This window comes from Tursiops truncatus, chromosome 9 (assembly GCF_011762595.2).
Source record: "Tursiops truncatus isolate mTurTru1 chromosome 9, mTurTru1.mat.Y, whole genome shotgun sequence".
NCBI lineage: Eukaryota > Metazoa > Chordata > Mammalia > Artiodactyla > Delphinidae > Tursiops > Tursiops truncatus.
In genome coordinates, this window is record NC_047042.1 from 91,275,589 (window position 1) to 91,295,451 (window position 19,863).

The 19,863-nt window shown below is 45.1% G+C and overlaps 1 protein-coding gene across 12 annotated transcripts in view; it reads right to left on the bottom strand.

Annotated features, from left to right (window-relative positions):
* HIPK2 (homeodomain interacting protein kinase 2) overlaps positions 1 to 19,863 on the bottom strand; it is a 207,957-nt gene that overhangs the window by 48,641 nt on the left and 139,453 nt on the right. For 9 of the 12 annotated variants that reach the window (XR_012334114.1, XR_012334108.1, XR_012334112.1 and 6 more), the window contains exons 5-9: positions 19,054 to 19,140; positions 16,695 to 16,879; positions 11,525 to 11,687; positions 7,706 to 7,913; positions 6,492 to 6,613 (exon numbers count right to left, since the gene is read on the bottom strand). Coding sequence is in view for 3 of the 12 variants with exons in the window: in XM_033863347.2 (XP_033719238.1) it covers positions 6,492 to 6,613; positions 7,706 to 7,913; positions 11,525 to 11,687; positions 16,695 to 16,879; positions 19,054 to 19,140 (765 nt within the window). In the remaining 9 variants the exon portion in view is untranslated. The remainder of the gene's footprint in view (positions 1 to 6,491; positions 6,614 to 7,705; positions 7,914 to 11,524; positions 11,688 to 16,694; positions 16,880 to 19,053; positions 19,141 to 19,863) is intronic. The other 3 variants (XR_012334115.1, XM_033863350.2, XM_033863349.2) reach the window with 1 other exon arrangement.

The following is a 19,863-nucleotide window of genomic DNA, read 5'->3' on the forward strand; positions in this document are numbered from 1 at the left end:
GTAAATTCCTCTTGGGCAGATCAAGGACTTAAAAGATTTGGGATCTTAGTTATATCTCTCTTGCCATTGGGATGGAGATGACTGACACTGGGTAATTAATATAATGTAGTGCTCCACAAACTGTGCGTGTGTTTAATATGTGTGTTTTGGCTCACACGTACAAACAAGCACTTCTGGAAGTGGATTACAAATTTGAGTCAAGGCTTAATAAGCAGTGATGTGTATAAAATGATATAGCCGCAGTTTAGACCTGAGTGGATCGCTCACCAGGTCTATCCTGTCATCTCTGTGGCAGATGAGACCCAGTGAAATCTCTTATACCTTGTCGATATTGCCTGTTTGCTTATTGATCTTTTTTGATAGAGGCAGAAAGCTCAGGGACCACAGATAAAACAGTAAATGCTTAATAAATGTCTGTTGATGAAACGAAGGAAGCAGTTCTACCAAGGCGAGTAACTATACTTAACTGTATTTCAGGTTTACTGAATTCAAACACGGTGAGCAGAAAAATAATTTAATTGAAACAGTTATGAGCTCAAAAGCTTAAATGAATAACAGTTTCACTGGCAGTAAGATTTCTACTGATTTTGTCTGGAACTTATTTCAGATCTCATAAAAAGCATGTGTTTTGACTAATGTCATTTTAAAATAATACATCTTGACATCAAGCTAAGGACATTATTTTTTCCCTATTTCCCTAAAATGAATATTAACATTTTACTTCAGAGGGAGATATTTTTGTACCTCTATCACTGATTGGTGTGTTCAGCTCATTTCAGACAACACTTCATCAGATATTTCTATAATTTATTACTACCTTATAATTTATAAGGTTAGCGCTGATATTTCTGGATGCATACTGTGTGCCAAGCATAGAACTAAGACCATAAATAGATTTTCTGACTTGCTCTTAAGACCAATCCTGTGAGGCAGGGACTGTTTTCCCCTCCCTTTTCTCAGATGAGTAAACTGAAACACAGAGAAGTTACATAGCTTGCCTGGAAATATGGTAAATTAAACATACATTTACTGCTCTCCCTCTTTAAGCTCAACTAAAATGACAGTGAAGGAATGAACAAAATATATAGATCCCTAGGACAAAGAGAACAGGAAGTGACAATAACAGTTAACAAAATTTTAGAAGCTGTTAACCAGAAGGGCGATTACTGAGTTCACAGACTGAAGGAATCTAAGGACAAGTCTGTATATTAAACTATGAGATGCCTTCACCCCCAGATCCCTGGTATGTAGAATTATTACCCGGCCTCCCCAGTCTCAAAGCAGGAGCCTGGAGCATTCTCTCTAGGGAAACTGACTATTCCAAGAGAAAAAAGTATAGATACATTTGACGAGAGGGGATCTGCCAATGAAAATGCTGAGCTCACTCCTTACTGGTCTATACAGAAGCCCACGTTCAGCTATGGAGAAGTCCACCGCCCTGCCCCTGAAGCTCTCCAGTTATTTCAGTGCTTCAGTCTTAGATATGAATGAACAGCCAGGGCTCGCCAGATTTTAAAGGAAGCTTCTAAGATGAAAGAGACTAAAACAAAAACATGAAACTCAGAGGAAACAACAACAGTGTAGGAATCAGAAGAAAATTTCAAAAAAATATGTAATTAATGTCCTCATAGAGGTAAAAAAAATCTATCTATATATCTCCATGAAACAAGATCATGTATAAGAAGATATATCTATATTCAGAGAACGAGAAAGACTCTTGGAAATGAGACCTATGACAACAGAAATGAACGATTCCATAGAGTTGAGAAAATATTCGGAAGTAGCATAGATCGAATATATAGAGACAAAAAGGTGGGCGGGTCGGGGGGAGATATGAAAATCATTAGATCACTTCAAAACACCAGCACCTAATAAGAATTCTGCAAAGAGGGAACAGAGAAAATGGAAGGGAAGAAGTTAACAAAGGCAAAAATAAAAGAAAATTCTCCAGGTAAAAAGGGCAAATAGGTTGTCCAGGACAATGTATTCTAAAAGACTCACAAGGAAACATGCAGTCATGAAATCTCAGACCACTGTAGACAGGGAGAGTCTTAAAAGATTTCAGAAGAGAGAAAAATAACTACCACTGAACTTCTCAATGTGCTCAAACACATCAACACATCAAACACACAAGCCTTTTAGAACTCGGGAAGAGTTTGGGGCTGCATAATAATAGACACAGAGGAAACCCAATGAAAAGATGAGACAATCATTAATTCCCGGAACAACACGCTGTACAGGAAAAGAAATGGAATCATAGTATATTATGAGGCTCAGCTGAAAATAATGATACACTATCGATGATAATAATTAATTAAACTTAAATTCAAAAATAACTTCCCCAAAGTGATACAGCCAGTAAGTGGCGGGGCTGGCACCTGGACACGGGCAGTCAAACTCTAGAGCCCGCGCTCTCAGCCAAACTCCTACCTCTTTTTATGGAGATGATACATAACAGTGCTGGCCCTGTTCAGGATCAGGTGTTGGTGGTAACTGCATAAAAGTGGTATGAGAGAGTCTTCCTTATTCATTAACAATATCAGGCACCAAGCAAGACTGACACAGACGGCAAGACAGAATGGCTGGACAGACTGGCTGAAAGTAACCAGAGAAGGTTTTGAGAAGCATCGAAGTTTTGTATTTTAACAGTTTAAAGAGTCCAAGCCAGTGGTTTATCCTTAGGGAAACATTTAAAGGGGTTCAGGTGGTACACGCTGATTGGCTAGAAGAATGCACAAAACTTCTTCATGGCAGGGCAGAGTCTACAAGGATCTGGCAACCAGAAATCGCCATATCCTGGGGGCTCTGAAGGGTCAAAGAGGGTCTGGGATCTGCCATTTGAAACGTGAGATAAATTCAATACTGCATCAATCAAGAACTGTACTTCCCATCTCTCTACCTTTACCTACTCATTCATAGTTTCTGATGGTGGTCAAGATGCCAGCTCTGGCCTGGGGCTTGGAAGGACAGAGGTGACAGCTCCTTTTAGGCGGTATCAAAAAAGCATTACTGGTAAGGCAATCCATGTCACCCTCGTGTCACTGAAATGAGAGGGTGTGATTACACCCTCTTCTTCCATGAACACATCTTTGGGGTGCCCCAGAGAGAGTGTTTCCCTTTGAGGGACATGTGATGCTGCTGGGAGGTGGGGCAGAAAAGGGCAGAGCAAACAAAGCTAACATGAGGGATGGATTTAAAAGACTCTCTAAACTTTCACAGATAAACTCCTGGAAAAAGTATAACTATTTAGATAAAAAGAAATATGCAGAATTTTGGGATATATTTAAAGTAATAATCTTTGGAGTGCCTTTGGAGTGCCTGATACCTAGAAGTTTATCCCAAGAAAAATGAAGGCGTCAGCTTACGTGTTTAATTATTGCTTTTTTTCTTTTTTTTTTATAGCTGCCCTACTAGTTTTAGAAGTTAGCTTATTTTCGTCCTTTGAAGGGACCATTAAACAATACCTAGGAGAGGACGTCCCTGGTGGCGCAGTGGTTAAGAATCGCCTGCCAAGGCAGGGGACACGGGTTCGAGCCCTCGTCCGGGAAGATCTCACATGCCGCAGAGCAACTAAGCCCGTGCGCCACGACTACTGAGCCTGTGCTCTAGAGCCCGTGAGCTACAACTACTGAGCCCGAACGCTTAGAGCCCATGCTCCACAACAAGAGAAGCCACCGCAATGAGAAGCACACGCACTGCAATGAAGAGTAGCCCCTGCTCACTGCAACTAGAGAAAGCCTGTGCGCAGCAAGAGAAAGCTTGTGCGCAGCAACAAAGATCCAACGTAGCCAAAAAGAGAAAAAACCCAAAAACCTAGGAAAGCTCGGCCTTAATAGGCTAACATATTGGCATGAATTGAGTGACAGAAAAATCAAAAGCAACCAATAAACAAAAAGACACACAGTGATGCTAGATAGGACAGGACTTTTTTTTTTTTTTTAAACTTAATCTCTCTTAGGCGTCTCTGCATGTCAAGGCACTTTGGTCTACCATGTCCTTGACGCGCAGGCTCAGCGACCATGGCTCACAGGCCCAGCCACTCCTACTGCAAACAAAAGGGAGCTAGGAGGACCAGAGACAGAGGAAGGAGTAGAAGGTGTGCTTTATACGCTGAAGGTTCTCTGTTTACAAACTTGCAGCAAGTCACAGCTTTCTGTGCCATCAGAAGCTGGTGTTAGTGGTCATTTGCAGTCTCAGTTTGGACATAAGAACAAAGAGATGAAGAATGGCTAATATCAATCTCAAACAAGCTGTTCCAGAAAACAGAAGAAGAGGTAATAATATCCAGCATATCTTACGAGATTGGTGTAATCTCGATGCCCAAAGCAGATAAAGATTCTACAAGAAAGAGAAATTCATGCCGCTTCTCACTTATGAACATAGATGCAAAAATACTAGCTATAGTGTTTGCAAACTATCCAGGATTGAAAAGCATACAAACACATCAAGCACATCATGATTAAATAAAGTTCACCCTGGACATACAGGGATAGTTTAACATGACAAAATCTATTAAGTAACTTGGTACATTAACAGATAAAGGAACAAAAACACAGGAGCACTTCAATAGATGAAGAAAGAACATTTGATGCAATTTAATATTAATTCATTAAAAAAATTAGCAAACTTGATGAAGCGTCCCTATCAACTCTTCAGAGTAAACAAAATCCCTAATGGCAAGCAGCTAGAAGAATTTCCTTTAAAGTTAGGTTCAAGTTAAGGATGCTCAATATTAACACTGTTATTAAACGTTGTTTTGGAGGGGCTGTCAGCACAGTGATATAAGAACAATAAATAAAAGTTATAGAGATTGTAAAGGAAGAAACAAAACTGTATCATTTGTAAATGAAAAGATAGTCTACATAGAAAATCCAAGGGAATTCACAGAAACAATCAGAACTAATCAGAGTTTGGAAGGATTGCTAGATAACGAACTCAATAAAGAAAAATCAGTTACATTCCTATGAACCAAAGACAAATAATTAGAACATACAGTTAAAAAAGTTATTAATAACAAAACTGTAAAATGTTTAGGAATTATTCTAACAAAAGAAAACTTTATTGAAAGGAATAAAAGGTAATTTATATACAGTTATACCATGTTCAGGGATGACTTAATATTATAAGGATGTCAATTTTCCTAAAAGTAAATATAAATCCAATGCAAGTCCAATAAATACAAACCAGGGTTTTGGGTTTTGTTTTGGCTTGTTTTGGAACCAAAATTCTTATGTAAAGGTGATGATAAAATTCCCATGGAAAAGCGAAGGGATAAGAATAGACAGCGAAATTTTGAAGAACAATATAGGAGCAGGGCTTTTCTGACCAGATACCAGACATATATTAAAGCCATAATAGTTAAGACAATAGGATATTGGAGAGGACAATGGAATAGCATAGAGTGAGTCCAAAATAGACCTATGCAATTTGACTATATTAAAATTAAAACCCCAAACCTCTATTCAACAAAAGATACCATAAGTAAGTGTCTTTGGGAACCAACTTTATTTAAAAACAAAAGTGCCTCTAAACTAACGACATTTTGGTCAAGCTGTCCTTGACGCCCAACAACAGAAACAGTACAGCATGGTGGTAAAAATACAGATGCTGGTGTCTTGGGTTTCTGTTCTGGTTCTGCCACCTAATTGCCGTGTGACTTTGAGCCAGTGCTTGTGCTTCATTTCCCCTATTTGTCAAAAGGAGACAAATACCTTACTATGTTGTGGGGATTAAATCAATAACAACTGTAAAGTGCCTGGCATAATGAGGATATATTTGTTATTAAGGTTCAAGTGACATTAAGGATTGATTACTATTATCATTACACCACTATGGTTACCTAAAATTTCCACAACACTTTACATATTTTCAACCAGTTTCACCTCTGTGATTTCATTCTAAGAATCTGTCAGAGTACCTGTGTGAACAGATAAGGAAGGTTCCATCCCAAAGCTTCTGTGATCCTGGTTTTCAACTATAAAACAAAGAGATAATCTCCAAGGCTCTTTTTGGCTTTAAAAAAATAATTTCAATTTTACAAGGAAGAAATGCTAACTGACTTGCCTTGGGTCACAGAGAGTTAGGATTAAACCCTAGGTCTCCCATATTAACTTGCATTACAAAGATACAATGATAATTTCCCCAGACTCTCCCTGTGTCTAAATTTCTTCTTGTAATTGTAAGCTAGATACTTAGGAAGGTAATTCACCTGGGCATCATTCAGAATATTACTGATATATTCTAATGATTTCAAGCATCTAACTCATTGCCAGGGAGGGAATTAGCGAAGATATAGCTCTTTTGTGAACAACATTAACATGGATCATGGTAATAATAAAGAAATAATAAATTTAATAATTATTATTATAATTATTATAATAATAATAATATTATATTATTAATATAATAAAGTAATAATAAAGTAATAATAAAGAAAGTAATAATAGTAATAAAGAAAGTAATAAAGAAAGTAATAATAAAGAAAGAATTACCTGGGCAAGCAGACCTGGTTGGATCTGAAGAGGCTGAGCTCCTGGGGCTTGAGTGACGATGGGAACCGCGTTCTCCATTCTCACAGAGTAGCCAGCATGCTTAGAGGGAGAGGCCTGCAATCCTAGTCCAGACAACGGGCAAGGGGGAAAAGGGCTAAGTGACTGGAAACAGCTGGACGAGGAGAACCTTCCTAGCCCGCTGTGTCAGCTCTCAGCTTCCCTTGGCACTAGGTACCGCCTGGTCCTTTGGAAGTCTCCCCTTTAGTTTCTAACTTTAAAAAAAAAAATTTTTTTTTTCTTTTGGCCATGCCACATGGCTTGCGGGATCTTACTTCCCCGACCAGGGACTGAACCCGGGCCCTTGGCAGTGAAAGCGTGGAGTCCTAACTACTGGACTGCCAGGGAATTCCCTCTAACTTAAAATTTAAAAGAACCACGAAAACAGCCTTGAATGTTTTCAAAGACTAGGTCTTTGAAAGATTAAGGAATCTTTAAAGCCAAAAGTGGAACAGTTACGTTGGCAAATTACAGCAGGAAAACAACTGCTTTTGACATGAAGATATATCTGCGTATGTCAAAGCCAGGCCTTGGGGGAGGAGTGAGGCGGCTGGAATTGCACTGATTCAGACTGAACCGCGTAGACTTACACCAGGAGGGTTTCAGAGACAAATTCTTGAGCTTTCTGTGTAAACTGTAACCAAGCAGCCAACTCCAGCTTAGAGTTTTCAGGAGAAGAGGCCGGGGTGCATGGCCAAAGGATCACCTGGTGGGCACTTGGTTGGGGGGTGGTGTCCAGGAAATGCTTTCCAGACAGATTTATATTCTTCACAAGAACTGGGACTAGTTGGCTGTCGGAGATCGGCAATTTTTTACAGATAAGCCACACAGGATATTCCATGTGAGGAAACGCAAGAGCTGACATCAGCATAACAATGGGAACACACACAATGCGCTGATTTACAGACAGCAGCTGGGCCTGGGCCGAAACCACTGGCAGGTGATGAGAATAACAAGGCGCTGACTTGGTGCCGAAACGTAAGTCCCACTGTTTCTAGGCTGGCCGCCGCAGTATGGGGGCCCTCAAGTTCAGTGGTGCCAGGGCTCTCAGCAAAAGAAATGAAGAGGGCTTTAGCAGGACAGAAGAGTTTGGGGGCTGGCGCCCCAGAGGTGGTCTTCTTGGAAGCAGGTGAGAGGCTGTGTCCACTCAGCCTTACCTTGGAAGCCGGGTGGACACACGATGAGCGCTTGCTGGAAGGGGTCGGGCCGGGCGCAGATCTGGGCCGCTCCCGTCTGCAGGGGCATGCTCCGCTGGGCCACCGCAGCCATGGATGCCGCTGAGGGCTGGTAGAGTGCAGATTGGTAGTTTAGTATGGAGACTTCAGGATTGGCTAAGGAAAGAGTGGCACTGGTGGAGGTGGGAGCCTAAAGGAATGGTGGGGATTAAACAAAAATAAACACAAATAAAAAATGAGGGAGGTGGCATGTTGGGAGACACGAATCTAAATCAAATAAATGAACTCAAAGAAGAGCAAACAAACAAACGAAAACCAAGAGCAAAAAAGCAAAAACAGAGGGGAGTGGAAATATAGTTGGAAAGTCTCAGGGAAAAGCAGGCACCTGCAGCCCCATGAGACACAGGACCATATGCGGTGCTTACATCCAGGCCTGTTCCTAACATTTATGGGGCCTGCAAGTGCAAGTGGACGCCGGCATATCATGTCTAAACACTGCAAAGTTAAAACTTGGCTAAAGGACCTACGTTCTGCCCTTCCACCTGGACACGTACACTTTCATAACCACCTGGAAGACTGGGTTTGAGTTTGAATCCCTCTTGGATTCCTTGGCTTGGCCACTGGAACGTGGAGCTGAATGCCTGCCTGCCTTCTCTCCCTGTCCCAGCTCTGTCCCACAACTTGAGGGCCTTTGGGTGCATGTATTTGGACTTGGTGGTACAGTCCATACTGGGGAGGATGAAACCAAGCCTGGGGTGCCAGGTACCCAGAGCTTGGCATGGAAGCACACATACCTGGGGAGGGCCCAGGCAGGGGGCCCTTTTTCTCAGGTCTAAGGGCAGCACTGTTTACAGATGCCCTGAGATGTTTGCAGAGCACCGTTACTGTAAAGAAATACGCTGCAGAAATAGAGACGGAGAGGGACATGATGAGACTGGGGTTACTTGTTGGAATTCGGTGCCTTCTCATGCTGGCGTTCAACTACTAAAGCTGGAAGGCAGGGAGGAAAGATGCCAGGGGGTCAAGAGAACTTAAATGGAGATGGGTTAGATAGATACTGAAGTTATGTCCTCTTTCCTTTCTCTTCCAGAAAGAGACAGCATTTGAGATTGAAATTCCATGTGAAGCAAAGCCACGCACGGAAGGAAAAGAAATTCTAAACTGAGAATTCTCCAGTTTCACCCCATCTTAGTCTTCTTCATGCTGAGCCTTTAGCAAGATAGGTGGAGTTACCTATGGCTTCAGATTCAACCTTTATAAGAGGTTTTGCCACTAGAGGTTACAAGCACTAAAAAAGTAAGGAGGGAAAGAGCCACAAGGATATCGTGGACACATACAAAATCAGGATTTCAAGAAGGGTATGCATGTGTGTCAAATTTGATAAAAAGGATAAAGTCTCATTTTACATGATTTTTATACTTATATTTGATGCTGAATTTCAGTGCAAAGCAAACGAATTTGAAAGTAATCACTAAATTATTTGGCGCCCATGTTTAGATTTTAAGATATTATTGTAACAATAAGTGTCTGTTTTTGCAGCACCACACAATTGGCCTCCAGGTAGTGTGACTGGGGATGCACGTGTGACACGTGTGGGCCAGCATCTTTTATTGGGTTGGCCAAAACGTTCGTTTGGGTTTTCCGTAAGATCTTATGAACTTTTTCCATAAGATCTTACGAAGCTGAACGAACTTTTGGGCCAATCTAATTTTTTTATGTTTTATTGAAGTATAGTTCATTTACAATGCTGTGTTAGTTCTGGTGCACAGCAAAGTGATTCAGTTACATATATATGTGTATGTGTGTGTGTGTGTGTGTGTATTCTTTTTCATATTCTTTTCCATTATAGGTTACTAAAAGGTATTGAATATAGTTCCCTGTGCTATACAGTAGGTCCTTGTTGTTTATCTGTTTTATATACAGTCGTCTGTATTGGGCCAGCATCTGTGTTGCTACTGATGGCACGACTTGTGTTTCCTCTTTGTTCTCTCCATGGCCTCACCTCTCCCGGAGGCTTCCCCACATACACACTTCCCACCACCTGCTTGCACTCTACACACCAGAGACCAGACCCTCCTCACATCTTCCTGCCTCTGGGCTTCCCTCTTCAGGGCACTAGCACCAATCTCCTCCAGTTCCCATGCTGGCGCTCAACTACTCCCCCTTCTGGCCAGTCGCTGGTACTGCTGCTCCTTCCTTCGAAACGTCCCCAGAACCCTCTTTTTAATCACTACTTCCTTAGCTGAGGCCTGTCCTGGTGCCTGGGACCTGTAAGGCCCTGACTAGTGATGCTCTGGCCTCTGCTTCCTCTCTTCCAATTCGTTTTGGACACAGAGGCTAGAACATTCTTTCCAAAAGACTACTTGGTGCATGTCACCACCCTGCTCAAAAATTTCCAATTGTTGCCTAACGAATACTGTATATGCATCTTGGTCTGGCCCTCCTTCCTCACAGTTAGGCCAACCTTCCCATTGCAACGTATCTTCTACTCTTCCTGCTTACGGCACCAGCAAGACAGTCCACTCACTGTGATGGGGCTCTGGTGATGAAGACCAAAACCACGGTGATATTTTGGCAAGGAGTTCACCGACTGGCTGTGGCCGCCTTAGCCTGAGGACTGAGCTAGGCACTGGGTGGGAAAGTTTATTATTTTGGACTCCAGGCTGTAGAGAACATTAGCTCTTCCCACTAAGGAGAATTGTAAGAACACCAAGGGCCCCCAGGGGGCAGCAGATTCCAGGCAGCCTCTCCTACTAGAGTTTAGGCAGAAGGAGAGGACAGGCTGGGAAGTAAAGCTGGGCCTTAGCAACACACCATGCCAGGAATGGCCTGGAAAACAGGGTCAATGACTCTTCCGTGGGAGTAGGGGACCTGTCGGAAAAGAGTAGATGGCCCGACAGAGTATTTACACTTCAGGATTAGAACATATACACTCCTTTCCTATGGGGTGGGGTGTGTGTGTGTACACACACACACACACACACACACACACAGAGGTGTGCTGTTGTCATTAGAGATTGATATTAAGACTGAAAAAAATCTAGGGACATTTATTTGGTGGAACTGGTAAGGCTGGTTGGTGGGAATAAAAGTAAAAGTCTCTTAGATGCCAGAGGCAGCCTGAGTGAGGACTTGGGGATTATTCATTCAGTAACTATTTCCTGGGTGTCATCCATATTTCGAGCAGTGTATTAGGTGTTAGATTCTGCTAATTTTCTGCAAAAGGTTGGAAAGCTGCAGGAAGAAAACCTCAGTTTCCCGGTCCCTTTTTAGTTCTAACTGCTGGAATTCTGGTGACAAGATTGATGAATTGATTCTCCCCAAGAACTGGAAAAGGACAGGTTTTATCTTTCTTGAAAGGAGACCATGTGGACCCAGCAGTGTGGACACCAGGAGCAAGGGCCTGAGCTGGGTGACCGCCAGCATCCCTTCCAGTTCTAGAATTCTTTATCAGGCAGATGTCGGTCATAAAAGGATCACAGCATCTCCTTTACCTTATTCCCACATCAAGACAGGAGAGCAGTAAGAGAGGTACCATCTCAGAAGTAACTCCCTTAGTGAGTCATTTCTGGGACCTTTCGATGAGCCAGTAGTCAATACAAAGAGTGCCTGGGATTCTCAAAGGAAATAACCTTGGGAACACACACTTTCTTACAGAGTTGAACGCGGCAGCAGAGGGATTTTGTCTGTTGTACGTGATATTGGAGGAGTTTTGTCTCCTGACTCGGTTTGGTGGGAAAGTACAATTCCTGTCGCTCACACTATCAGCCCCGCCTGCCTTCCCCTCCGCTCCCCACTCACCTGGTTGTGGACGGTGTTCAGCTGGTTGTTGAAGGTCATGGTCAGGTTGGTGGATGTGCTGGGGGCCACGTGTGTGATGAAAGGGGTTTTGCTCTGGTTTACCGTGTCGTACATGTTCACCCGACGCTTGCAAATCTCCATGTTCTGGAAACATGATTTGACGCTGTTCACGCAAAAGGCAGAGACAGAGGCATTAGGGAAGGACAAGAAGGTAAGGTGGAATCCAGGGGAGAAAATGGAGAGAGAACAGTTAATCTAATAAACAAAACAACCGGGACACTTCACGGTAGGTCTCAATTTCCTGGATTTCTCATGCAGCGCCTGCATTTGCAAGAGTCGGCGGTACTTAGATGAATCCCCCCATTGTCTCACTACCTCTTCTCCCCATCCTGGTGGGTAAAGGTTCTCCACCAGCACAACAGACCTCTGGGCTCTCACTGCACTTCCTCATGCTGCTGATCTGCCTGCACCTTCACTGCTCATTCTCAGCTTTCAAGGTGGTTTCTGGCGCATAAACAAACGTATACGTTCTCTGATTGGGAGTGTTGAACAGCAGTTGATGACCTGCCTCCACCTTCCTTGCGCTCACCCTTTCCAGCTAGTCTAGGGCACCAGCGCCATCTAGGGGTCAGCCAAGGAACTAGCCAACCCAGTACCAGGACCTCGTGCCACGCTTGTTCCTCCCTGGATTGTGTATGGAATGAGAACAATGATCTTAATGATTACTGCTAGTGGCTAACTTTACTGACAGTGTGGTAGTTGTTTGCAAGCACTGTCTCATTCAGTCCTACAGCAACCACGAGGGGAAGAGATACGACCGTTGGCCCTATCTTATGAGTAAGGCTGAAGCAGACAGAGGATGGGTAATTTGTCAAGATCAAGAGCTAATCACTGGCAGTCTTCACATACACATGTACATTCTCTTTACCTTCCTTCATTCTGCCTTTCAGTTTTCTAATTCTTGCCCAGTTACATGAAGTAAACTTTCTCTTCCTCTTTTTCTTCCTCCATTGCATTTGTGAATCAAAACAAAACTCTAATTACGAAAGTCAAGTATAGAAGTGTTGCTGACACCAGCATCAAGGACAAGGAAAGCCACGAGTGGCCCTGACCAAACTTTTGAAAATCCACCATATAGTGTCCTTTAGACTTTATACATTGTTTTTCATTCACTTGTGTCTTCCTCTAATTAAACTTAATTTTCCTCAAATGGTAATATTCAAGACAATGAATATTAAATTTCAATTTAAAATACTTATTTTTAAGTATAAATAGTTTAATAACAATATAAAATTCTACTATTTTAAGAGTACAGATGCATACTGTTTCCACATACTATAGGTAAGTTATATTCTGGGCCAAGCAGGTGCTTGTGGGCTATCCCAAAACATCCTCTCCATGAAAGATGTTCTGAACTGACTTAGACATTCTTTCTGAGTTAATGACTACTTACATTGGCTACACAATGCACACTAAATAAACATTTACTGACTGACAGCCCTGGAGAGGAAGGAAAACGTATTCTCCAGTAACCAAGAGCTAGAAACACCATTACTAATGCTGGTAAGGCCAACATGTTTTGAGCATCTACGAAGTGTCAAGCCCACTGCTAAGTGCTTTCACATGGAGGCTGAAGGAATCAAACAATAGATTTTGTGTTCTTTTTGGACTGTAGTTAATGCATCAACGGTTTTCTGACAATTCAACACAAAGCTTTTAGACTCAGAATCTTCTAGCTGAAACGGTCTGAGTTTTTAGTTTCAGTTAGAGGAAAGCACTTTCACGTTGGGTTCATTCTGAGAGTGGTTTTTAAGGAATCTGTGCACTAGAATCCTGGCGTGGAGAAATGAGTGGAGTCTCTTTCACCTGTTAATCTGGATGCTGGGGTAACCCTGGCCGAGCCCCAGAGGTGGGGTCTCTAGCAGGGCGGTGGGGTGGCCTGGAGGTTTCTTCTAGCCCCAGAGTTCTCCACGGTCTGCCCAACAAGTTCTAGGGTTACCTGGGGATCAGGCCTACTCTCGGGTAAGCCTGGGTATGCGCAAAGACCCTTCTTTCCTTCCGAGGCTTATTTTCCGAAATCTAAGTTGTCAGTTCTTCTCTTGGTCTCACACCAAGTTCTGAATTGGAAGCTGATGCCCATGGATTCCACGCTTGGTCTTCATCCACCACAGTGAAGCACCCTATATCTGTTTCCTTACAGAACCCAGGGACAGACAGAACCCTGAGGTCATTCAACCAAGCCCCCAACTTTATGCAGGGGACTGTCTCACTGACTTGGTGCAGATGGTAACGGGAGCCCGCTAGTCAGCACCCCTCCATCTCCAATCTGTAGCTGTTTCTCAGTCATCCCACTTCACCCCGAATACGCAAAGACTGATCTTAGGGGGCCCCATCCAGTAAATCACCAGGTTTGCCTTTCTTTTGTGGTATAGACTGACGCCCCTTGACTTACCCCTACCACACCCAGAAAAAGGACAAATCCCGTAATGAGAGTTTGCAAGGGATGGGCCCAAGTGCCTTCTTTATACAGGAGTTCGGTTGTTTCAAACGTGCTTCTAAATTAGAGGCAGTGTCTGGTCGTTGCAATAAAATTTGACTTGCTCAACAACAGCTAGTAAGGAACAGACCTAAAACTGAGGAAGCACCGTCCATGGTAGGTGCCACACCATCCTTTCTCATATGCTGGTTAAGGTCAAATCCAGCCTTAAGCAGCCCCATCTGACTGTGGCCACGGCAGGGCCCACGATGACCTGCAGCTGTCTCTGATCCGCGGCCTCTTCCCGTGTATTCCCTCTCCCTCCTGACCCTATCTACAATCTGCTGCTCTCTCGAGCACCCTGCTTCTCCCAGCAGACACCCAGGGAGGTGACTGTTTATGCTTTCACATCCCAAGCGCCTCGGGGTCGAGGCGTTGAAGTGCTATCTCTCGTTACTCTCTGTTATAGGCTGAACTGTGCTCCCCTAATTCACATTAAGTTAAAGTTCTAATCCCTCCGTACTTAAGAACGTGACTGACTTTGGAGATGGGATCTTTAAAGAGGTAAAACGAGGTCATTAGGGTGGGCCCTAATCCAATTCCTCAGAAGGAGGAGGAAATTAGGACACAGACATGCAAAAAAGGAAGGCCATGTGAAGACACAGGCAGAAGACAGCCATGGGTAAGCCAAGGAGAGAGGCCACAGAAAAAGCAACTCTGCCAAACACCTAGATCTTGGGCTTCTAAAACGATGAGAAAATAAATGTCTGCTGTTTAAGACACGCAGCCACTCAGTGGTCCTTTGTTATGGTGCCTCCTACTACCCCCTCCCACGCTCAGGCCGCACAACCTCATGTCTTTTCTTTCCTCCTCATTTCGCCGAGGCCTGGGCCACTAGCTCAGTCCTGCCCACCTGGGAGACTTCAGAGGTCACCCTGACTCCTCGTCAGACATCCTGGCTTCTTAGTTCCTTCTCACCTCCAGTGACCTGCGGTCAATTCCAGCCACCCATTCCTTAGACTGTCCAACCGGAAACTGCTTCGCATCCCCCAGATTCAAGCCTAGAAATTCAAGCCTCCCATCCGGTCACATTTTCTACCCATCTGGCTTATTCGACTATTACTATACTAAACGATCTCTGAGCTGATCAGACCACTCAGTCTCTTTGGACCCCTCCCATCTTCCCTTCCTTTCTCTTCTGGCTAAGCCTCCCACAGCCATCACTTTGGATTTCAGTTGCTCCATTGCCAACGCCTATCTCCGTGTCAACCTTTTTCTCTTAGCAGCCCGGCAACACTCCACCTGACGGACCCAGCTACCTCCATCCCTCCACGTCTCTCCATGCCTTCACCTGGGAAGCTCAGTTGCAGCCGCGCTATTCATGTCCAACCTCCACGCTCAATGGTTCTGCTCTATTTCTCTGTTCCATTTACTCTGCCACCTCCCACTACCTGAACTTTCGGGAAACATCTTCTGAGCATCCTTTATCTCTAAGCTCTTACTACCAGACACTTCCCATCAGCATCTTAAATTGCTCAAGTCTCTTCCATATGAAAAGAAACCCCACCCTGGGGCCTTCCCTAGTCACCCCTCTATTTTTTCCCTCCCCTTTCCCAGCCTTCCTTCTTGAAAAGGGTACTATCTATTTCTTCACCTCTCAATCTTTCAACCTGCTAAACTGGTTTCTGCTTCTACCATCCACTGAAACAGCTCTCACTAGTTACCAACAACTTCCAAGTTGCCAAATCTGATGGGCATTATTTTCCAAGCTTATTTGACTTGACCAAGCGACAGCAGACAGATCTCTGTTAAACACAACTCTCACCAGCCATTCCTCTGCCATCAAGCCTTTAATGACTTCCCGTTGCTCTTAGAAGAAAGGCTGAAATCTGTAACACGGAAGGCCCGCCCCTGGCTTATCCTGGGGCCTCATCTCTCCCCGTCCTTCAGCTCCAGGGCCGGTCCTGCCCGTGTTGGAGTCTCCATGCGGCAACGCCCCTTCCGCTCTCGCAGGCCCTTCCACCAGGCACCTCCCTCTCCTTTGGCGGTCCTGTCCTCGGGTCTTCCCCGCCATGCCCCAAGCAAGGCCCCCTTGTTACATGCTCTCCCGTCCTATATGTCCCCTGATAGCATCCTGGATATGTGGGGACCGCTGGTTTAGTACCTTCCTCTCTCCTATAGATTGTAAGCTCCAGCGGGCAGGGGTCCCATCTGCTTTACTCCCCACATACTGCAGCCCCTGGCATAGCACACCGCACAGCGAATGAATGAATGAACGAAAGAACACACCCAGATCCACACTGGACTGAGTCCACTCGTGACCTCTGCCCTCGCACGTGGCTTTGCGTCACAGACGCTGCCATTCTGAGCACCTCGCTTCGTGCACAGACCCCCAGGGTCCGGCCCACCCGGCCTCGTGCCCTCTCACGCCCCACTGTTCCCCCTCTTTGGTGTCAAGAAAACTTCGGCCCAGGGTCCCAATGTGGCCACCACCTGCTTTGATGAATAGTTTTACCGGAACACAGCCTCCCTCATCGGCTTATGTATCGTCTACAACTGCCTTCAGCTCTAATGGCAGCACTGAGCCGCTGTGACAGGGACCGTATGGACGCAAAGCCTCAATTATTTACTATCTGGGGATTTCGGGAAAAAGTCTGCCCAGCCCTGGAATAAAGCGTCGCATGGGACACCTACTGTGTGCTGTGGGGAAAGTCGAGTAAGTGTGTCATGGTGACAAAGGGGTGGTTCAGGGTCTCGATCGGAGTGATTCTCTTATCAGCGTCTATGGTCAGCATCTTCTTCAACAGGTCGATGAACTCCCGCCGGTCCGCCTTTTCCACCAACATGTCACTCCCTTCCAAATCCGTCGTCATGTTCACCTGAAAGCAAGCGGCGACAGGTTACCAAGAGCCCGCGCGGCCTCCCTCCCCCTGACGCCTCTTAGTTTGCGCCCTGCAGCTCCATCCTAATCTCTCGGTCACCCCTTCCCAACCCCCGGAAGGCTGTGTCTGCCCCGTGGGAGGTGCTGCCTCGGGTCATCACTGCCCACCGGACGCGGCTGTTCTCTCTGCAGGAGAGACAGAGGGAGGGCACGCTGGGAAGGGAGAGGCCACTGCCGGCACCTGCAAATGTATAAACGTGCCGGGGGTACCCGGCTCCTGTTCATCACTTAGGCGGAAATACACCTCACATCACGCCTCACTGCAAAGAACCACAGGATGAAGAGAGTCCTGGAGACGGAGTGCGTGACAATGTGAGTGCACGGAATACTACTGAACGGTACACTTACAAATGGTTTAAATGATAAAAGTTATGCTACATGTATTTCCCCACAGTTAAAAAAAACAATAATTACAACCAAGCGGTAAAAAATAAGATGCAAAAAGGTTTATTTATTTAACCTTCCGAGGGAGATGCTGGGGCCTCAGCACCCTCTTCCCACCCCTACGGTGTGTCAGTCCTCTTGCAGGTCCTGAACTAGGGCCCGAATTATTCAAGTCCCTGGGTTCGCTGGGATCACCTCTGGCCAAGGCAGGCAGGACATCTGAACACAGGATTTTTCTTCCAAGAGCAAAAGCTTATACTAGGATGGCCTTTAAAAGCCTTGTTTTGTGGTGCTTTCTATATTTTCCAAGACGTGCGCGGGAAGGCGATTTCGGTTTTCTCAGGCAATCTAAGCTTCTAATCAACTGACAAGTATACTTTACTCAGAATCATGATTTTTGGTTACACTTCTCTTCCATAAGAGGTGTGCTAAGTCTTTATTGGTCTGTAGCTTTATTTCTCATTGCTTTGAAGAAAAACTCACTTTGGGTTGCCCTGATTTCAGACTAGTTTCTACCCTAAAAATAGCTGACGTTCTAGAATTTTCTCTGGGTACAAAGGTGAGAGGCTGTGGTCCCTCCAGTGAGCTGAGAGAGACTGAGTGCAGTGGGCTGAACTGTGTTCTCGCAGAAGATGTGACTCCTAATCCCCGGTACCTGTGAAGTAGGGTCTCTGCAGATGGAACCAAGTTAAAGTCATACTGGAGTAGAGTGGGCCATCAATCCAATGACTGCCGTCTTTGTAAGAGAAAGAAGGGAGATTTGGACACAGAGACAGGAGGGAACACAGGGATGAAGACCACATGAAGAAGGAGGCAGAGACTGGCCGGATGCAGATACAAGTCAAGGGAAACCGGGGATTGCCAGGGGCCGCCAGAAGCTAGGAGAAAGGCACGGACAGTCTTTTCCTAGAGCCTGCAGAGGGAACATGGGTTGTTGGTACTGTGATTTCAAACTTCCAGCCTCCAGAACTGCGAGAGAATAAATGTTGTTGTCTTAAGTCACCCAGTTTATGGCCCCTTGTTAAGGTAGCCCTAGGGAACTAATCATGGGCATTAAACTCAAATGTACTAATGGGCTTGAATTCTTCTCGTGAAGACATCAGTAAGATTGTCCAGTACTATTTTACAATTGGAAACCAATAAACTGAAGCCATTTTTAAAAGGCTGGTGTAAGGTTTTTTTAATTTTTTTATTTTTGGCTGCGTCGGGTCTTCGTTGCTGCACACAGGCTTTGTCTAGTTGTGGTGAGCAGGGGCTACTCTTCATTGCGGTGCGCGGGCTTCTCATGCTTCTCATTGTGGCGGCTTCTCTTGTTGCGGAGCATGGGTTCTAGGCGCGAGGGCTTCAGTAGTTGTGGCACATGGGCTCAGTAGTTGTGGCTCGCGAACTCTAGAGCACAGGCTCAGTAGTTGTGGCGCTGGGCTTAGCTGCTCTGCGGCATGTGGGATCCTCCCAGACCAGGGCTTGAACCCGTGTCCCCTGCATTGGCAGGCGGATTCTCAACCACTGCGCCACCAGGGAAGTCCTGGTGTAAGGTTTTAAAAATGTTCCACAAATCCAATGGTATTCTTCCTAAGGCTGGCATATCATTGTTTAAGGTCAAGGTCAACCACCACAGTTGAGTAATGTGGATTTCTACCCACCATCCTACATTAATTGCTCTCGCAGAAGTCTTGCTGTGCTTGGTTTTTAAAGGGCTAACACTGCATACTCACCCACAGAGCTTACCTGGGCCATATCATCTAAACAGTTGAAAATGTACTTCCTTGCTTCTTTTGACTTAATCCCCGTCTCTGCTTCATGGTCATCTGGTGTCTGGTCAAGAGAGGCAAAAGCCCATTGGTTAATATGAATTATTTCCTAGTCACTGTGACTCAAACCTGCCAGCTTCTGCTTCTCCCAGAGGGTCTTCTCCCACCCTTCGGAGAAGGAGACTAGGATTCTTCTTAAAGTGGCCTGCGTACGAATGCCTTCCTCTCTTTAGCCTCCACACTAACTCATCCCTCCTCCTTCCTTCCTTCCTTCCCATGAACACCTGTTGGGGGCCTGCTTTGAGTCACGTCTGGAGGATCCCCAGATGAGCAAGATACGCCACAACCCTGATAGACCTACATTCTCCCCTAAGTTTAAGGAATAAGGTCAGGTTCCATATGTGGAAAAGCAGAAGCCCTTTTTCCACTTGCTTTAAAATGTTAATTTAATGTATCAAACTCGTATACGTAGAGCTCTCCCTATGTGCCAGGCGCTATTCTAAAGCACGTGAACTCATGTAACGCCCTTCACGACCATCTTAGGGAGGGCAGCTGCCAGCCCATTTTCCAGAGGCAGAAACAGGAACAGAAAGCTTGAGGGGCCTGCCAAGGTCCCAGGGCCAGTGATGGCAGCTGGCTCCGGAGTCTGTTCTGTGTGTCCCCTCCGCCTGGGCCCGGGGTGCACACACCCAGCTCCCGAACTGGCCTCAGTCTAGGAAGCTGCTGTTTCCAATTACTATGGATTTTGGCACTCATTCATGGATCACAGGTAATTAATCCTTCAGAT